The sequence below is a fragment of the Lissotriton vulgaris genome, unplaced genomic scaffold (genome assembly GCF_964263255.1).
Source record: "Lissotriton vulgaris unplaced genomic scaffold, aLisVul1.2 SCAFFOLD_1148, whole genome shotgun sequence".
NCBI classification, from domain to species: Eukaryota; Metazoa; Chordata; class Amphibia; order Caudata; family Salamandridae; genus Lissotriton; species Lissotriton vulgaris.
Genome location: NW_028250791.1, coordinates 283,170 through 303,320, shown reverse-complemented (window position 1 = coordinate 303,320; position 20,151 = coordinate 283,170). Strand labels below are relative to the sequence as shown.

The following is a 20,151-nucleotide window of genomic DNA, read 5'->3' as shown; positions in this document are numbered from 1 at the left end:
TTCTCCAGGACGTTCAGGATGAAGTTAAAGTGGCACAAGACATGGTGAGTGTGGGTGGAACATGACGTGGCGCGATAATGATTCCAGTAGGCCACAGCCACCAGGAAGCAGGGTGCAGAGTGGAAGCCAATGCAGAAGCACCAAACATACCTTTGTGGGTTCCCCCCAATCGAAGGGCTAATGTAGTAGAGATAATTCAGAACCCCAACCTCATCAGATACCATGTGCGCTCCTCCGGTGCTGTACTTGCTGAAAATGCTGCTCCTATTTGGTGACTGCGGTCGGCGTACAAGGTAGAGACACGATGAATCGCCCCAGGAGACAAAGAAATCTTCCTTCGGGTGTGCTATGCCACCATCTTAGATGGTTGATTGCGGTACTGCTATTATGCTCCCAAACACCACTTCTGGACATTTGAAAACAAAGCATGAGACTCCGGGATCGAGAACTAGCAGGTTTTTAATGCAATAAATGTCTGATGAGTTGTACATTTTTTAGGAACCTAAAGCTTTTAATTTCTGCAGACTCAGGTGTGGCATACAAATGCACAATGAGGCTGATAACAGTCCTGAAAAAGTATTTTCCATATAGACCCATCCCAAAAACACATTGGCCCTGTTTGCACAACAACTTGATCTTACTAAGCTAGGAAATGGTTGGAAGGCTAGAAACCGATGGCAGGCCTTGTAATAGAAGTGTCCCATGCAACCAATGAGACCAAGTCATACAACGGCTTTCCATGCAGAAATACATAATGAAATCTCAAATTATTAAAGTTGATCTGATTAGAAGAAGTTTCTGTTGCTGTTTAAAACAAACAAATGTATAGTTATGATACGGATTTAGCAGTTACATCAGCCTTAATTTAGCTAACATTTCACAGTCTGTGCCAGATGCTATCAGAGTGCTAAAGAAACTAAAATCTATTCATGGGTAGCCTTTGGTAAAAAGAGGCCGCAAGAACACTTGGGGCAATGCGGTTTAGCACTCACCCTCCGCTGTTGTAGCCTTGCAAACAGAATCTGAACATAACTGGCGATTCACGAAGGATCAGTCGAATAAATGCAGGAATAAGAAGAATAAAGATATGTTCAACAATAAGTCACCATAAATGTGTTGCCTAGCTGTCTGTAGATTAAGACTGCGCCTGTACTGGGGTTCATCAAAATCTCCAGGGATTCCGGTTGTTCCAGTTTTACGTTAGCTGTGCTCCACAAAGTGCAGCTGATATTCCTGCATCAAGATTGCTTAGTGATCCCTGTTTGTGTGAGAAAAGTGCTACATAGAGAGATTCCAGTGTCTGGGATAAGCTTTGACGTGTGTCTTTATTTTACTCCTGGTGCTAAAACGATAGTGCTCCAAGAGTTATTCTGGATACCCCTATGGTAGACATATATTTGTTTCACAGCTTATTGGTAGCCCTGGTTTGACATATGGATTCTCATGCACCTGTATATCGGTGCCCTCAACTCTTTCTCACTCAGATGGCAATACTACGAAGCTCGGGGGCATATTATCAAGGGGGGCGATAGGCAATTATCGCTGCTTTAGCGGCCGTTTTTGGCCGCTAAGCGGCGATAATTCTATTGCTCTATTAGCAAGCTGTCGCTAACAATTAGCTAGCTCCAGCTTGTAGGTGATAGAGAGCGGTTTGGGGCCCGCTTTGCATGTCAGTGATATTTATCGCTAATGACATGCAAAGTGGGCGTACCCAACCTGTTAGCGAGTGAAAGCAGTCGATAACATCGCTATCACCTATTACCAACACAGGTGTAGCGATGGAAATATTCACGCTAAGTGCAAATATCTCCAAAAACTAACACCTGCTCAGACCAGTTCATAGCCTACATATCCAATGGGAGGTGGATATAATGGCTAAGACCCTGTTAGCGATAATGCGTGAATATCGCTGTATTCTCATAAACGTTGCCAATAGCACGTTATCTCAGCGATAATATCTGGCGATGCACGGCGATAAAAAAATAGCCGCTAAGCCTACTTAGCGATAAATATCGCTAGTTGTTGGTAATATGCCCCTGGATTCGTAAGACAATACGATAGTGATTGACCCTTTATGCTTCCACATGGAAACCGGTCCTGAGGAGACCTTCCAAGAGCACTCCAGAGAGTAATACCTTAGAATATGAGAATACATTCTCAAATATACCACGTGGGAACACAAAACACTGCATTCTAAGTGAAAACTGCAGCATCTGTTCTTCTTCTTATGCTCAACTGGCCAAGAATGCCCTCAAGTCTAGGGTCAATAAGAAACATCAGTATCAACGTCATAGGAATGGTCTTGCACTGGTGGCTGACCTGGTCCACATAGTGCAACTGTGCAGTCCTGACTCTGGCCCCTCCATGTCTGCAACACAACCTAATTGGTTTTGTGGAGGGGGGGCACGCCCAACTTATCCTCATTGGTACTGCTTGATGGTGTCTCACAGCTGCTGCTAAGGGAAGTGCTCTGCGTTTTGCCAAATGACACAAACTTCCAGCGATCTAGCTTGAGCTTATTGGTAGAAGGCCTTGGCCGAGGCGCAACCTCTAGTGTCTTTGGCCTCTCGACCATGGACTCCTTCTCAGGAACATTACGTCGGAAAGGCGGAGGGAACACAGAGTGGGGTTCTGGTAAACGGGGCTCTCCAGTCTGATTCCAACCTGTGTCCTTGGGAAGCGGCATGCTGCCATCTGACGGCGTACTCCTATGAGTCTGCATTATCTGTTGGATGGCTCCATCAGATGGAGTGGGCCAGTGCCCTCGAGATACAGTTGCCATGGCAGCCGTCACATGGGTAAGAGTCAATGACTGTTTTGTTTTTTGAAGCCCTCCATTTTAAGGTCCACAAGAAGGTTGGCATTCTGCCCCTTCAGTGCTTCCGGGCTGGGCTCCACAGCGACTGACATCTCGTACACATTCGCATCATCACTGTCAGAACGGATCAGCGACTTAGTTGAGTTGCAGTCAGAAATGGAAGACAGGGACAGGAGGGTGACTGATGTTGAGAGCTCTTGGGAAGGGAGAGCAGACTCATCTTTCTTGGATACAATGTGGCTTGAGGGACTTGTGCTACGACGAAAGTGTCCTGTATGCTGAAAAAGACAGCCTTGCTTCTTCTTCTCATCTTTGGCGCGGTGCTCTTCCTGCAGCACTCGCTGCTGCCCCAGATCCAGGATATCACTCCCAAGGCCGACAGATGCCAAGATGGAGGCACAGCCCAGGAGTACCAAGTCATACTTTTTACGGTGGGAGCTGCGCTTATGGCTCTCTGAGATGACACTTGATGAGGATACCGCCTGACCTGTATCATCCGAAATTATGCAGTTATTGGCATCGCTTTGGATAGGCAGGCTGAGGTAGGACTGGTTGGAGTAGGGAGACGGGGGCACAAACCCTTCAACCTCTAGGTACTCCTCCATTTCTGGGAGGCTTACAAAGCCTGTTGTGATTGGCACATGCTTGCGCGACTTCCCAAGGTTGGGGGCGCTAAAATATCATTGTTTGCTTCCTTCACTGAGTGACTTCAACCTGTCTTCTCCTCCGATTCTCTCCTTCTGCAGGGTCGAGCTAGGTCCCCACGTCTGCCCTTTTTTCTTGTTCCCAACCATCACCTCTTTCTTGATCCCTGCACTGCGGCCCCAGGTCTTACTGCCATCCACGGGTGTAAGCCGGATGGCCAGGAGTCAAGGAATGATGTTGGGGCTGCCTGGGGGAGGCAGCCTATTCACCCCCTGCACTTGTGCTCGAAGCCTGAAGGCAAGCTGATCCTGTTGCCATCCCTGAATTTCAACCGGCTCTTCTTGAAGTGTCCTTTCTGTTTCTTGACTTTTGGCTTCTCTTGGTACATGATAATGTTCAGCTCCTGCTCCACTATGTCAATCTCTCACTCCGCCAGCTCCTGCTCCCGCCGCCTCAGCACCTCCTCCTGGTTCTTCTGTTCCTGTTCAGCTCGGATCAGTTTCTCTTCCCGGCTCCGCAGTTCCTTCTCTTTGGTCCTCAGGTCACTGAACATCTGCTGAATTTCCACCTTCCAGTCCTCCTGTAATAAGTGGAAGGACTCGAGAGACATCTGGAACATGGAAGACTGCTCGATGGCCACCAGCTGCCCTAGGATGCTGGTGAAGAAGGGTCAGCTGTGTGCATCTGGACTCCAGCACTCTTCCAAAAGTTTGACAAAGGGCTCCGGGCATGTAGATGGGATAGGAAGGGTTAACTTGTTCATCGCCACGCCATAGGCTACTGCCATGGCATCGATCTCCAGGTAGGGCACTTCTCCAGTCAGTAACTCCCACAGAAGCACTCCAAAGCTCCACACTTTGCTGCTTTTAGAGAAGAGAGATAATCTGATGACTTCAAGTGCCATCCAAGCCTACAAGCCTGCTGCACAAATTTTTGTTGTTTTTTGCCACTCGCGCACCAGGCCAAAATCCGTAATCTTTAGAATCTTGTCGTAGCTCCAAGTGACTGCATTACAAGTAGCACAACATCTTAAGTGAAAAGGTTTCTCAACGTCAAATTTGTTGAATTTGCCAATGTTTGTTTGTGGTTGAGTGAAATGCTCTGATTTACAATACTACTATACCTTTTAAAATCTATATCTCGAGAACCCTCTGTTATGTATTTTTCATTCTGGTGTTTACAAATAGATAAAATGCAGTCTATTTTTATAAATTGGTGTTAGATTTCTTTAGTGTGTTGTTGATTTCTTCAATTGTTCTGGTGCTGTAAAAATGCTTTTCAGCTTGTTACTTGGTGCAAGCTTTGCTGCTCAGAGCCACAGAAACCCAGGGTTGAGCGTAGGGTTTGACTAAAGAAACATAAGTTTCCTAAAGTGGTTGATAAGTGAGTTACATGGTGAGGACACACCCCCACACCATATAATAATACACTTTGTTTCCTCACAATTCTTAATGGGTACAATGTAAAGAATTCTACGGCATACATTGCTAGACTCATCACAAAATTCTTGTGTTACATTTATGTTAAACACAAACCAGGAAGTGGTAATAGTAGGGTTGATTTTCCTTCCAGGCTACCCATAAATGACCTTGAACCCCTGTATGGGGAGAAGGATGTGGACATGTGCTTTATGGTGGTAGTGACATTCCTAATACTTGTGTGTACTCTGAAGAGGGATGGAAGAAAGCATGTGAGTAGGATGAACTTCTGCTTAAAGTCAAAAATCTTGTGAGTAAAGGTTGGCCACAGGCGATAAATAGATCTGCCGGATTACAACAATTCTCTAAAATAGCTGATGAGTTAACCACAGAAGAATGATACTGTGTTTAGAGTAGATAAGTTGATACCACATGAATCTGGTAAAGACTGTTCCTAATGCTCATTTGGGTACTCCTATGACCAAGAGAAGGTTTAGACCGGAAACGAGGTTGGCGGCGGCGCCCTATCTGGCCGAGCAGACTTGCCTATTTAAACTGGAGCTTGGCAGGGGGCAGCGGACGCGCCGATTGTCAGGTACAGATAAAAATTTAAGCTCTTTGGCCTGTTCTTATTTTTTAACTTTTTAAATCTCACTTGCCATTACTAATCTGGAAGGCATACTTCTGACACTTTTGCTTTGAACTAAAAATTATTCAGGATACTTACCCCACGCCGCCTTCCAAGATCTCCTCTCTGGTACAACACGGGCTTGCTCGTTGCGTGGAGAGAGGTAAATCTGACGGATTGCGATCAGGTGCAGTTCCGGGCACAGAACACACTTCCAGTTTCACCAGAAACGAGGTTGACGCTCTAGCTGGCCGAGCAGACTTACCTATTTAAACTGTAGTTTGGCAGGGGCGCAGCGGACGTGCCTATTGTCAGGTACAGTTGAAAATTTATGCTCTTTGGCCTGTTCTTATTTTTTAACTTTTTAAATCTCACTTGCCATTACTAATCTGGAAGGCATACTTCTGACACTTTTGCTTTGAACTAAAAATTATTCAGGACACTTACCCCACGCCGCCTTCCAAGATCTCCTCTCTGGTACAACACGGGCTTGCTCGTTGCATGGAGAGAGGTATATCTGACGGATTGCGAACAGGGACAGTTCCAGGCACAGAACACACTTCCAGTTTCACCGGAAACGAGGTTGGCGCTTTAGCTGGCCGAGCAGATTTCACCATTTAAACTGGGGCCTAACACGACGCGCAGCGGACCCGCGCAGTGGGGGCGCGCGCCAAAGGCAAGCCCGTCTGCGCCACTCCGTCACCAGGATCCCTGGTCATTTTGAGCCTGATACCCCAGATATCTCCTCTAAAACTTTACCTGAGCTCCCCTACACAAGAGAATTCCTGCTAAAGCTTAGACCAACCTCCCACATATGCCCCTGGGAAAATGGCCTGAAGGGGCTTTTTCATGCAAAAAATGTAATACCAGCCTAGTCCTTTCCAGAACACTAAAACCACAGCTAACTCTAGTGATATTAAACTACCTTCTATTCCCGAGGCACGGCCCTACACTAGCCCCCTGGCAATCACCACATGGAAAGGCCTCCTAGCAAACGTTAGAACTCTCCCCCGACATGCCACTGCCATTTGGGATCTCTTAAAGAACACTAACCCAGATTTGGGGTTTTTCACGGAAATGTGGAATAAACCCTCTGCGGTTCCTGCAATCGCTCTAGCTCTTCCACCTAGCTTTCGCATTCAAAGACTTGATAGGCCTGAACGAGTGGGCGGTGGCATAGCCATAATTCACAAAGAACAGATACCAGTTACCACTCTAGACCAGTTCTGTTCGGAACTATTCGAATGCCTTATCTTTAAGGTGGAGCTACACCCCCAACAGTGTTGGAAAGGAGCATTGGTTTATAGGCCCCCAGGCCCAATAAAAGACTTTAATAGTCGCCTTTTAGAATTTATCTCCCCCCATATTGTTGCCCCCGCGATTTCTTACTGCTAGGAGATTTTAATATTTACAGTGAGGACCTAAACAACCTAGACGCTAGAACTTGCCCAGAGGATTTGGCCTCCCATGGGCTTCTCAAGCTCAACAATGATCCCACTCACCTAGCGGGGCACACCCGCTCACTTGATCAGATCACTCTGTCGTTAACTTCCGTCTGACAAGCCCCTTCACCTTACCTTCTCCCATACCCCTTACTGATAGATGGTATAGACCTTGGCATAAAATCGAAGCTCAACACCTTGTATCTCCTTTCCTGACATGGGACACTGACACCCACAATCTCAATGTCAACCAACAATTGCAGCACTTTAACAACATTATTTCCAGCGTTCTGGATAAAGTGGCACCCTTAAAACCAGCTACCCATCCCCCCAAAAGCTCTACTGATACTACTGAATGGTACTCCCCGGCCCTACGTACCGAAAAGAGTGGATGCAAAAAACTGGAGCGTACCTGGCAATTCACTCATTTAGAACAAGACAGAATTAAATACAAATGCGCCTTAGCAGTGTACCACAATAACATTAAAATAGCACGCAAAATGCACATTACTCAAAAATTGGAGTAGCCTGGATCCAATTCCAGGGAATTATTTAAAATCGTCAAAGCCTTCTCTAGCTCATTGCCATGTGATACTGCGGAATCCCCCTCACAGTCCATATGCAACGATGTGGCGGAACATTTCATTCTTAAAGTTGATTCCATTATCAGAAAATTATTGCGGCTAACACCACTACCCTTTCCCCCACGGCCTGTCCTCCGGAAACTTATGCCACATCTGCCCAACTTCACACCTTCCCCCAGCTCCACACGAAGGAAGTTACTTGCCTTATAGAATCTATGAAATCTGGCTCACCCACAAACATCATCCCTGCCAGGATTTCTGCCAAATTTGCGGAACAACTAGCTCCCTCGATCTGCTCTATCCTAAATTGCTCCCTTAGGGAAGGCCACCTTCGGCATGGAAGGATGCACAAATCAGACCCATATGGAAAGATCTCAAGGTCCCGACCACCGAAATCAATAACTATCGACCCATATCCCTTCTACCACTACAGTCAAAACTCATCAAGAAACACATTAATAGACACCTGTCCAATTATTTGGAAACTTATCAATTACTAGATATCTCCCAACCAGGATTTCGGGCTAAACATAGCACAGTGTCCGCCCTTATTGAGGTCACTGATAATATACGTATGGCTGCTGACAAGGGACAAGCGGCAGTTTTGGTGCTACTTGACCTGTCAGCAGCATTTGATAACATTTCACATCACATCCTTCTGGAAAGGCTCCAAGACCTAGGTATTCAGGGGCAAGCGTTGAATTGGATTACTAACTTTCTTACAGATAGAACACAAACAGTTACCATGGGATCCTTTACATCTGCCACGACCAAAGTGAGCAAGGGATCCTGCAGGGATCCTGCCTAAGCCCAACCGTTTCAATATATATATGTCACCCCGCTGGCCAGACTCATGAGATCTTTGGGATTCACTCCAATCTCATACGCTGACGAAACCCAGCTCCTTCTAACATTTGAAAAAAACACACCCAACATCGATCTGCTGTTCTCCGAGGGCATTAAATCTATCGCTGCTTGGATGCGTAACAACTATCTACAACTTAACGGGGGCAAATCAGAGATCATGTTGTTTGGAGGAGCTACCACTCACTGGTCACCTACTTGGTGGCCGGAAGAGCTGGGAAGTGCCCCACTCCCAAAGAAGTGGTGAAGAACTTGTTTGTCAGTATTTTATCATGGACTCACACATAACACACATGGCAATACCATTGCAGGTTCCTGCTACTATATTCTGGGCCTCCTGTGGAGGATTTTTCCAATCTTACCTTCCTCCACTAAAAAAACCCTAATACAGGCCCTGATATCGAGTAGACTTGATTACTGCAATGCTCTGCTGTTTTCGGCCAACGAAAGTGCCATTAATAAACTCCAGGTGGTGCAGAATACCGCTGCCCGACTCACCAACAACGACCCATTCAGAACACCCTCCAGACCACTTCTCAATCAACTTCACTGGCTCCCCATAAAGAAAACGGTAAAGTTCAAAATAGGCTGCATTATTTACAGGGCTCGTAATGACAAGGGCCCCAAGTATCTCACTAACAAGCTCTCCTCCTATATACCAACATGTAATCTCAGGTCCAGTAGCGAGCATTAGCTAACCATCCCCAGAATCAAAAAGGCTCGTAGTGATGGCAAATCTTTCTCTTACCTTGCCCCCCGATTCTGGAATGGTTTGACTTTTCCGTTACGCTCAATTTAGAAAAATGCTAAAAACCCACCTCTTCTAATTCCTCCCTCTAGTTCTGATGTTCCTCCATTTGAAGTGCCGAGATACCCTCATGGGTGATTCAGCGCTATACAAATCAATAAATATCAAATATCAAATATTGGGGTCCTTTAATGGATGATGGTATTGATGGAGAGGTCAAAGATGTGTGGCATGCAGAATATGGAGAAAATAGAAAACGTGCTCTCACCCTTTGGTTCCTATTTAACTACATGGTGGTCCTTGGAAGAAGATTGGCATAGATCTGGAAGGACCTTTTAATTTTTGCCACAGCAGTAGATGGCCTGAAGTATACTTTGCATCAGATCCATCTTCTAAAAAAGCTGTTGAATTTTTGAGGGATGTGTTTTCCAGATAATGTTTTGCAGAATTTCAAGGGGTAAGTCCTAAGCTGCTCACCCATGCACCTGTCACCTACTGCATGGGGAGGAAAGGGATAACCAGGAGTGAGGTTGATTGTTACTGTGTCTCCTTTGGTGAATAAATGAAAAATGGTAACTCTGTGAAAAAGGAAATATTTTCTTCAAAGGACACCTGCATAATAAGTAACTCAAAGAAATTTATTTTTCTTGCAGCATTTCCCCCCGTTTCTTTCGACATTACTTCGCCATTGTGTACACCATTGAGAAGATTAACAAGAACCCTGACCTTTTACCCAACATCACCCTGGGCTTTGAGGTCTTTAATTCATATGTCAACGAGGCCAAAGCGACGCTGAGCACCATGGCCTTATTATCAGGGAGAGAGGATTCGGCCCCAGTTCCTAAATACAGATGTCGGTCCAGTGGGATCCTGGCTGCTGTCATCGGTGACATGTTACCACCCACATCTGTTGCGATGGCAACCATCACTGGGCTCTACAGGTACCTACAGGTAAGAGGAAGTTTATTTATATGACATGCTATAACATTCTTCCCGCTGATAAGCAATGCACAGCACATTTGTGTTTCATTTTATATACATATTCATTAAGGCGTAATAGTAGTTTGTCATGGTCTATTTTATTACAATCTCTGTACTTTTACTGCACTGTCCCCAATAAGATTCACAAGCCACGAGCCATTGGCCAGTGCTGCTCTTTAGTGGAGTGTAGTGCAAAATGTCTCATAGCCCATGTGTATGCCTTCCTTAGGTCATCTATGGTGCCGTGGATCCAACCTTCAAGGAGAGGCATTGGTTTCCATGCTTTTACCTCGCTGCCTGCAATGAGATCAACAAGAAAAAAACCATTGGCCAGTGATGGGTGTTACAGTGTGGTGCAATATGTGTAATAGCTCATGTTTATGTCTTCCTCAAGTCAACTATGGTGCCATGGATCCAATATTTAATGACAGACGTCAGCTTGCATCCTTTACCACATTGTCGCCAATGAGGTCCACAAGCCATGCACAATTGGCTAGGGATCTGTTAGTGGAGTGTGGTCAATATGTCTAACAGCTCATATCTATGCCTTCTCTAGGTCAGCTATGGTGCCATGGATCCAATCTTCAATGACCTGCATTGGTTCCCATCCTTTTACCACACTGTCCCCAATGAGATCCACAAGCCACGCTCCATCAGCCAGGGATGCGCTTTAGTGGAGGGTGGTGCAATATGTCTAATTGCGCATGTCTATATCTTGATTAGGTCAGCTATGGCACCATGGATCGAATCTTCAATGACAGACATTGGTTCCCATCATTCTACTCCACTCTTTCCAAAGGGATCCACAATCCACACACCTTCGGCCAGTGATGTGTCTTAGTGGAGAGTGGTTCTATATGTCTAATAGCTAATATCTTTGTCTTCCTCACATCATCTATGGTGCCATGGATCCAATCATTCAATAATAGGCATCAGTTGCCATCCTTTACCGCACTGTGCCCAATGAGATCCACAAGCCACACTCCATCGGCCAAGGATGCACTTTAGTTGAGTGTCGTGCAATATGTCTCATAGCTCATGTCTATGTCTCCCTCAGGTCAGCTATGGTGCCATGGATCCAGTCTTCAATGACAGACATCAGTTTCCATCCTTTTACCGCACCGTCCCCAATGAGATCTACGAGACACGCGCCATCATCCGGCTGCTCAAGCACTTTGGCTGGACCTGGGTTGGGATCCTGACATCAGATGATGACAGCGGCAGGAGAGCCGGCGAGGAGCTGGAGAGAGAGATCACCGGAAGTGGGGGATGCGTGGCCTTCTTACAAAGACTTCGCAAGCCCCCTTACACCAAGTTTGAAGAGATGAAGCGTATTGTTCAAACAATCCGTGTTCATTCTGTCAATGTGGTGATTGTTCACTGTTCGAGAGCTTACATGGATCCAGTCCTCATTTGGTACTTGAAAGACCTGCCTGCCAAAGTTTGGATCGCTTCTGCAGTCACATCACATTTGAAAGAGTTTAGTTATCACCCTGGAGGGAATGCTTTCAATGGCTCTCTTGAATTTTCCATTCCTAAGGGACAGATTCCTGGACTGACAGATTTCTTGTACAGTGTGAAACCTTTAAACTTCTCAAACAATTCCATGTTTGTGGACTTGTGGGCGCTAACATTCATGTGTGCTCCTGCTTTGCCAGATGGGACTTTTGCCTATGAATCCTTCTTTCCTCGGTGTAAAGGGAATGAGACAATGCGAAAGTTGAACCTCTTTAAATATGATGCTTACAATTTCTACATTACTTACAGTGTTTACACTGCGGTCTATGCAGCTGCTCACGCTTTACACAACATGATCTCAGCCAAAGCCAACTCAGGACATTCCTCAGTTAGTGAAGGTCTGAGGAAGGACTTCCAACCATGGCAGGTAGGAGAGGCACTTTTTTATTTCTAAATATGTAAATCTTTATCAACCAAATATAGTTGGGCCGAAATAGTGCACATTTTAAGCGATCCCTCAAAAGATAAACTACTTTATGTAATTGGCATTTGGTACAGTGCTGCCTGTCATGCTGAAGTCACTTCAGGTCCTCCTGCCATCGACCCCTGCGACGGGTCTCCTGTCCAGCTTGCCCGCAGTCCACTACCTACTGCTGCCTTAGGTTTGTGCCTCTTCTGTTCATTTTCATCTTGTTTTCTGCCTTCTTTTCTGCTTGCTTCTCTGCCCTCTAATTGTGCCTCTCTCTGCTCCTTCTGCCCATGATTTTGCCTCTTTCTGCTCTTTTCTGACCTTTATTTTTCGTCTTTCTGCTCATCTCTCCCTGTTTCTTCCTTTCTGCTTGTTTCTGACCTGGCTGTTCGATGGAGACGTCGCATCCACAGCGCCCAGATACCTCTAGGGGTGACAGTGCTCCACTATACACATGCTAATTGATTGACTTCTGGGCCCCGTCCTAACTGGAAAATACAGATCCATGATTCAAATACAGCGCATCAAGCCTTTACAACAGCAAGTGATGCAAACTGGGGCAGAGGCTTTAGGAGGGATTAATGTCCAGTGCAAACCTGGACATGAGTTAGAAAGTTGTCCTAAAGTAAGTGATAGTAGCACTTTATATGAGGTGGCCTTGCAAGGTGGTACATGGGCATTCCCATAAAACAATCCATGGATTTTGCCATAAACAGAACTTTGCACCAACATTGTATGTCTCCTAAAGGCGGGCATAAATTGGAGAAAAGGTTTCTTTTCTCAAAACATGTTCAACTTTGCATGCGTGCTGCACTGTACAATGCACATACCAACTTCAAAAAAGTATTCCAGTTGGCAAAAGCACTGCATGTTGTACAGGAAGAGTCTCCTTCCAGTAAGAACTATGCTTGACATTAAGCACACACCCTAAAGAGAGAAAGAGTGTGCACATTGGCACAAGGCATCCTTAATTGAAGTACCACATGGGGAGGGGGGAACAGCACCACGCCTTAGTACATTTGGTGCAGTTGTGCTCCCTGAGGTCAACACAATGAAATGCAGCAAATGTAGTTGCTGGACTGGATGTATGAAAACATAGTGAATCTACTCCTTTGGGTCCAGTCGGTTGCTTGTTCTTAGTCCTATTGCATTCTATTACTGAATATTTTGGGAATCTTTACATTTTGAAATGTGTTTTTTTATGTTGGTAATTTAGGGGCCAATTTATGAAAAGGCATGCAGTGCAGCAAAGCAAGTCAAGCGAGGCTTGACAGGAAAAGCGCAGGATTGTGTCATATTTAAGGCAATACGGACATTCTTACTTCTTCCCCTGTGCTGGTGCTCTTTTGGCAGCCTAGGTCCAAAGCAGGCACCATTGCACCATGGTGCAAGGGTGCATTTTTTGCATGCATTATTGTTTTTTTGCAAAAATAATCCTGAGTGGCACATACCTCTATATGTGTGTTGCAGAATGCAGCACACATAGAAAGAGGAAGTAACAAGAAGAAATCCAGATAATTCTCATTGCTACACCTCTCCTGGGGAGGCGTATCTTTTTGGTGCATTACTAAGTTTACTAGTTCCAGCAAATATGAAAATGCGTCAAAAACCATGGGAGGTGTGTGGGGACACCCACGCAAAGCCTATGGCACTACTTCCAAAGGCAGAGTAAGGCAACGCAGCAGATTTATGGAGCCACTCAGGGCAACACAAAGTGGCTTGCATGGCTTTACAAATCTAACTTAAAGTTTGTGTCGCTCTTGCTCCATATTTCGTGGTGCAGGAGTGATGCAAATAAGTTCATAAATAGGCCCCTTAATTGTGTCTTAGTAACAGGAAAAGGGCATTTAGGCTCTCGACTCCCAATATACCTTTGCTTGCTTCTGCCATTTACCAGGGTGTTGCTGGATGAAACTTGAAGTTGTGTGCTGTTGCAAGCAATAAGATGCTGACCGTAGCAGGTATCCCAGTTCTTTGGTCTAGCTAATCGAGACTAAAATGCACTCAATTGTAAAATAGATATTTGATCCTGCCAGTGGTAGGATTTCAAGGCTTTTTTATTGTCAGCTTGGTCCTGAAGAATCTATCCTATGATTTCCCAGTCAGAGCGGAGACTCTGCAGGATGCCCGTGGTCCCTGCAGGGGACCCCGTAAGAGGGCAGCCCTCCGTGGTACCTTTAAGGGCAGCCGGGCAGCAGGACCCTCTAGGCGGCGCTGGCGAGCTGCTGGCCCTGGGGGGCGGGGCAGCAGGTATAAGGGGTCCCCCTGCCCCTCCCCGCGTCCTCTTTGCTGCTGCTCCTCTACCAGACGGGTCGCAACTAGGGAGGTAGCTCCCAGGCCTCTCCATCTCCTCGGCCGATACGTAGCTCCCCACCTCCCCCAGCAGGACTAAGGTCCCCCCCGTACACCGAATTGGACGTCGACCTCCTGGACCTCCTGGAGCTGTTCTGAGCAGTGCGGTGAGTGCAATACTCCTCCCCACCCCTTTGGGGGCTGCTCCACGGACATTGCTGTGGCTGCGGCCGCCTTGGGGACAGAACAGCTCCATGGGCTAGGCTGGAGGGGGGGGCCAGCTGTGGGGGCGGGCACTCCCCGCCTTCCGTTCGTCAGTGTTGTTGGGTGGCATTAGAGATGCTCCAATCCTCACTAGTGAGGGGGGCTAGGTAGGGCCTCTAGCTGGCACGGCTACGGGGCCTCTGCTCAAGTGAGTGATGGTGCTGAGCCCCGAGGGGGCCTGTCATGTGTCCCGCCTTTGGGGAAGAGCTGAGAGAGCTGTCGGGGGATCGGCATAGTGCGCATCCTTAATTTTGATTGCTTTGGGGATGCAGGTCAGAGGTAGAGCGCACGCTTTGCATATATGAGGCCTCGTGTTCAATTCCCGGCAATTCCAGATTCATATCTGTATTTCATGTTAAATGATTTATCTTTTTTTGCCTGATTTGTTACGGTTAGCTGAGCTGCAATTTTCTTCACCTTCTCCGAGGCTAACGCGACTGACTCGGTGCGACTGGCTGCTAGGAACGTTTGATGCTGCTCCAGCATCAAAGTCGCTTTATCGTTAGGTTAGTGTTGAGGGCCCGGCTTCACTTCCCCCTCTTCCCGGCCTACTGTGGGTCCCTCCACTTGGGGTTTTGCCCGTGGGGGGGCACTTTCCCAGCTCCTGCATGACCTGGCACAAGTTTAGACTACCGGAGGCCGTGTGTGTCGGAGGTAGGGGAGCGGGACAGGGGTGGGGGAGGTCAGGGTTGAGGACCGCAGGCAGCAGCTGCTTCTCGTTCTGACACGGTTATTGAGCCTGCAACCCTAGGCATCCATGCCGCAGCTCTTTCTCGGGGGCTCGGAGTCCTCCCCCACCCGTCCTCTTCTTCTCGGCGGGCTAAGGATCCATGTTTTCCTTGAGGATCGCTGAGCTGGCAAGGCCGCTGCCTCGCATTTAAGGATAGAGCCTTTTTCTGCGCCTACCCCAAGGTGACCTTGCTGCGACTGTCTCGGGGGGGCTAGTCCTCCTCCCCCATCTTGCCTCAAAGTAGTTCAGGCCTTTGCACCCTTCGGGGCATAAGCAGGTCATGAGGGGGTAATAATTTTCTACGAACTTTTTTTCATTAGGTAGCCTTGCGATGATTGTTTTATGTTGCGCAGCAAAGAGGACACACGAATCAGAGCTGGACTTGCATTATAAGAATTCATGTTGTCCAACTTAGAAACAGTGAATTAACGTTTAACGATTACATGGAAAAGTTTAGTAACTGCTGTAAATGTACACTGACGTAGATGCAGAAATGTTCATGGCAAACATGCGACCAGAAGCCTCAAATTTTCTCTTGCAGAGGCGTGACTCGTAGGCCTCCCGTTTAATTTACACACAAGTTAATTTAGGGTGGAATACTTTTTAGTTGGCTTCATTAGCAGCCTCTGTGGTGCTATCTTTAGCGCATTCGGCTATTAACCGATGGGTTGGTGGTTCGAGCCCACCCTGGAACAAAAAAATGTCCTTGTTAACTCCAGCTGGTAAATTCATGCTCAAATGTTGGTGCTCTGCTAATTCATCCATTACGCCTTCCAACTTCTACTAGTAAGATAAGAGAACTATTGTAATGATCTTTATGTAAGACAAATGCATCCGTGAAATGTGCAATTTATTTTTTCGCATGGCAATGTTTTGCATATGTGCGAAGTTCAAGTTTATTCATGCATTCGGCAAATAGAAAACACTGTCCGGCATATATAGGTGGCATTTACATATGCAACAAACCTTTGAGGATCAGGCCCGGTTCACAGCGGGGAGGGGGGCCTGGCACTCTCGAAGGATCCCAAACGATGGCCGCCTCGCGGCAGGGTGTCCGTAGGTCAGAGGAACAGCCCGCATTATTTGAAACGTGGGCGAGGCGGCTTTGCGGCAGGGCGTCCGTAGGTTAGAGGCCCTGCACCGAATGTTATTTAGAAGCGGGACAGAGGTGGTCTGAAGCTAAGTCAGCGCTAGGGGCAGTATGGCCGGGCCACAATGGCTGTGGGTGTACTGCCTCCAGCGATGGCCGCCTTTATAGGGCAGAGGGCATCACGCAGTATTTATTAACAGCAGATCCGGGGCAGGCCGCGGTGGGTTTTACAGCGCTGAAGGGATGCGTACACAGAAAAACACTGCGGTTAAGAGTATCAATGGACATATCCCCCCTGGTTGACAACCTGTATGTTTCATTGGAGAGTATTAAGGACATGGTAGATAAAAATATATTTTCATACGAGAAAAAGAGTATTAAGGACATGGGAGATACAAATATATTTTCATACAGGGAAAACAGTGCCTCATGGAAGCCAGGGCGTGGAAGAAAGACTTAAAATGACTTCGGGGGCACTATGGCCGGGCCACAATGGCCTGCGGTGAATGCGAACACTGCTTCGGGCGCTCATAAGCATGCGCTCAGTTCACTACAATTGGGCACAAACAACAGATGCTAGCAGGGCCATTTGCAAATGTCAGTGCCGGATGCCGGTTAACTCGGTTTGGGAGAACTGGTGCCAATAACGGCACGGTCGCGGGTTAGACCCCCGTTCTAGCCAATATGTAAATTCTAGAAACAATTCGTTATTAACTACTCAAGGTTGCAGCGGGATGAAATTGCTTAGCGGGTCGGCATGTTGTGCAAGTATGACAACTGTTACATGAAAAGTGGGATAATCTGTGAGCTATAAAGTAGTAATTATTTTGTTCGCCTAACACGCGTCAGTTTGCGTTAGTGGCGCACTTCAGCCGCAGCGCCACGAACAACGATAATGTCAGTTACCTTGGTAGCATTGGAGTTCATGCCCCACCCGCGCATTAACCCAAGTTGCTAGTAGCATTAGAGGCCTGGCATCCCTGCCCTTGTACCATGACCCATGGTCCCAATTGCACACATGCTCACAGGGATGCTGCCCTCATCATGAAGTATTTGTTATCATGCGCACAGACCTTTTACGGTACGATAAAATGGGAGGTATGCATGCAGAATAGGCAGTACGTAGTTAATGTCCCCGCTCACGGCGCGAGTGAGCGCATGTGTTAATCAGTGTTCCTTATTCAGGCAGGGATGGACTAGGGACCAAGCGGACCACGGGAACAAGGGTGACTCACACAGTTAAGAAGGTAAGTGTGAAAGGGGAAGTCCTGGGGTGCATTGCCGCTCCAAGAAAGGGCGGAAAAAAGGGACGACACTAGGGGGAATTGGCGAACATGGTCACGGTCCTCTTGGACAGCCTCAACGCCCCTGGGGCAGGGAAGAGCAATTTTATATGTGCCTTTTATCATAGTAGAGGCAGAGAGCAGCATGGGATGGGCAATTGAGCTGCTCATTGCCCGCAACACTGACTCTGGGTACCTTGATTTTCGAATTCAGTAATCAGACAATTAAAGATACAACCAAAGTGCTCACCACCTACGCACTACACTGGTGGCGATGAGCTCATCCCTCACCAATACTTTAGTATCTACTAGCCTCGGCCAATTCCATGAGCAGGAGCAGCACAGAGCCAGAGATGTCTCAGCGCCTGGTGCATCTTCCCGGGATGACGGCTGCCTTTTAATATTTAGAAAGACTAAGGTTCAACAAAAGCAGCAGGTCTCAGGTCTCTCAGTGACAACTAAGCATGGGCGAATTTTGCGAATTTGGCGTTCGCGAATTTAGCGAATTTGCGAACTCGCAATCCGCAAAATCCGCGAATTCCCGCGAATTTGCGGATTTTTTTTTGTGTTTGCAAGTGTTTCTACCAGTTCGCGAGGATTTGGTACTAGTTCGCAATTGCGAACTTACTTGTCGGCTCGCAACGGTCGCGACTATGTTGTTTCTACGTCTGGTTCATCATTACAGCCTCCCAGCACCCTCTGTTTCACCACTGTCACGCTCTCTTTGACCCATGCCACCCTCTGTTACATCAATGCCACCCTCTGGTTCATCATCACTGTAGAAGATGGGGGGGAAAAGCAAGCACACCTGCCCTGCTTCAACCGACATGAATTAATTTGGGGTTAGTTTATTAACAATACCTGCCCTGCCCCAACTGACAATAATGAATTAGGGGCTAATTAATGTGTCACTGAATTTGAAGTTCCAGCCTGGCACCTGCTTGTCTGCTCCCTTAGCTGTAAATCAGGACCTTTGTGGCATACAGTTAAGGTCAGAGCAGGGTCACACAATAGTTGCAAGCAGGCAACCGAATTCTGGAGGGCCCCCTCAGGAAGCACAACAGGGAATCGTTACAAATCATGAGATTGACCTTTTGCACCTGCTCATTTGTTTTGCTTTTGCAAAAATCGTTTTTCGGTAATTTCGCGCTATTTGCGAGGCTCGGCGTTGTGCGAAACCGACCGTGGAAGCCGCCAATTCGTGCGAATGAGCTTTATATTTTTTTGCGAAAATTACAAAAAACAATTTGATGGACAGAATGTAGATCAATGTCTTACATTCACCCCAGTACAAGGATCTGGGCCTAAATCCATCGTTTTTTGCACTCCACACCACCCTGGGTTAGATAATGGCTTTATGCAAATCAGCTCTCACCCTGTGCCCCATGGGAACAGTCCAGTCCGAACTACACAGCCATATCTTTCCCAGACCGGAATCAAGCATCCGAGGACTGGACCGGTTACGAGGTAACACCTCTCATCAGCCCGGCTAGCTTGACTCCAGTGGTGTGGAGGCTCTGGGACCACGTCTGAGCTACCCCAGTACACTCAGGGAGAAAATTACAAAAAACTATTTGATGGACAGAATGTAGATCAATGTCTTACATTCACCCCAGTACAAGGATCTGGGCCTAAATCCATCGTTTTTTGCACTCCACACCACCCTGGGTTAGATAATGGCTTCATGCAAATCAGCTCTGACCCTGTGACCCATGGGAACAGTCCAGTCCGAACTACACAGCCATATCTTTCCCAGACCGGAATCAAGCATCCGAGGACCGGACCGGTTTTGAGGTAACACCTCTCATCAGCCCGGCTAGCTTGACTCCAGTGGTGTGGAGGCTCTGGGACCCACGTCTGAGCTCCCCCAGTACACTCAGGGAGAAAATTACAAAAAACAATTTGATGGACAGAATGTAGATCAATGTCTTACATTCACCCCAGTACAAGGATCTGGGCCTAAATCCATCGTTTTTGCACTCCACACCACCCTGGGTTAGATAATGGCTTTATGCAAATCAGCTCTGACCCTGTGCCCCATGGGAACAGTCTAGTCCGAACTACACAGCCATATCTTTACCTCGAAACCGGTCCGGTCCTCGGATGCTTGATTCCGGTCTGGGAAAGATATGGCTGTGTAGTTCGGACTGGACTGTTCCCATGGGGCACAGGGTCAGAGCTGATTTCCATAAAGCCATTATCTAACCCAGGGTGGTGTGGAGTGCAAAAAACGATGGATTTAGGCCCAGATCCTTGTACTGGGGTGAATGTAAGACATTGATCTACATTCTGTCCATCAAATTGTTTTTTGTAATTTTATATTTTTTTGCGGCGTGTTATTTCGCGAGTTTTTTTGCAGTATTCGCGAGCCGCTTGCAGTGCAACACGCAAATTTACCCCAAGGTCGAGTACGGGCGCGGCCATTTTGTTGGCGTGA

General features: G+C 47.1%; 1 protein-coding gene and 1 pseudogene across 1 annotated transcript in view; one reads left to right on the top strand and one right to left on the bottom strand.

The window, feature by feature from the left end:
• Positions 1–2,263: 2,263 nt before the first annotated feature.
• LOC147663111 (mitogen-activated protein kinase kinase kinase 10 pseudogene) lies at positions 2,264–6,126 on the bottom strand (annotated as a pseudogene).
• Positions 6,127–9,810: 3,684 nt separating this feature from the next.
• LOC147663110 (vomeronasal type-2 receptor 26-like) overlaps positions 9,811–20,151 on the top strand; it is a 190,950-nt gene continuing 180,609 nt past the window's right edge. Inside the window, exon 1 of the mRNA XM_086950670.1 lies at positions 9,811–10,098. Within this exon, the coding sequence (XP_086806796.1) occupies positions 9,949–10,098 (150 nt within the window). The 5' untranslated portion in view covers positions 9,811–9,948. The remainder of the gene's footprint in view (positions 10,099–20,151) is intronic.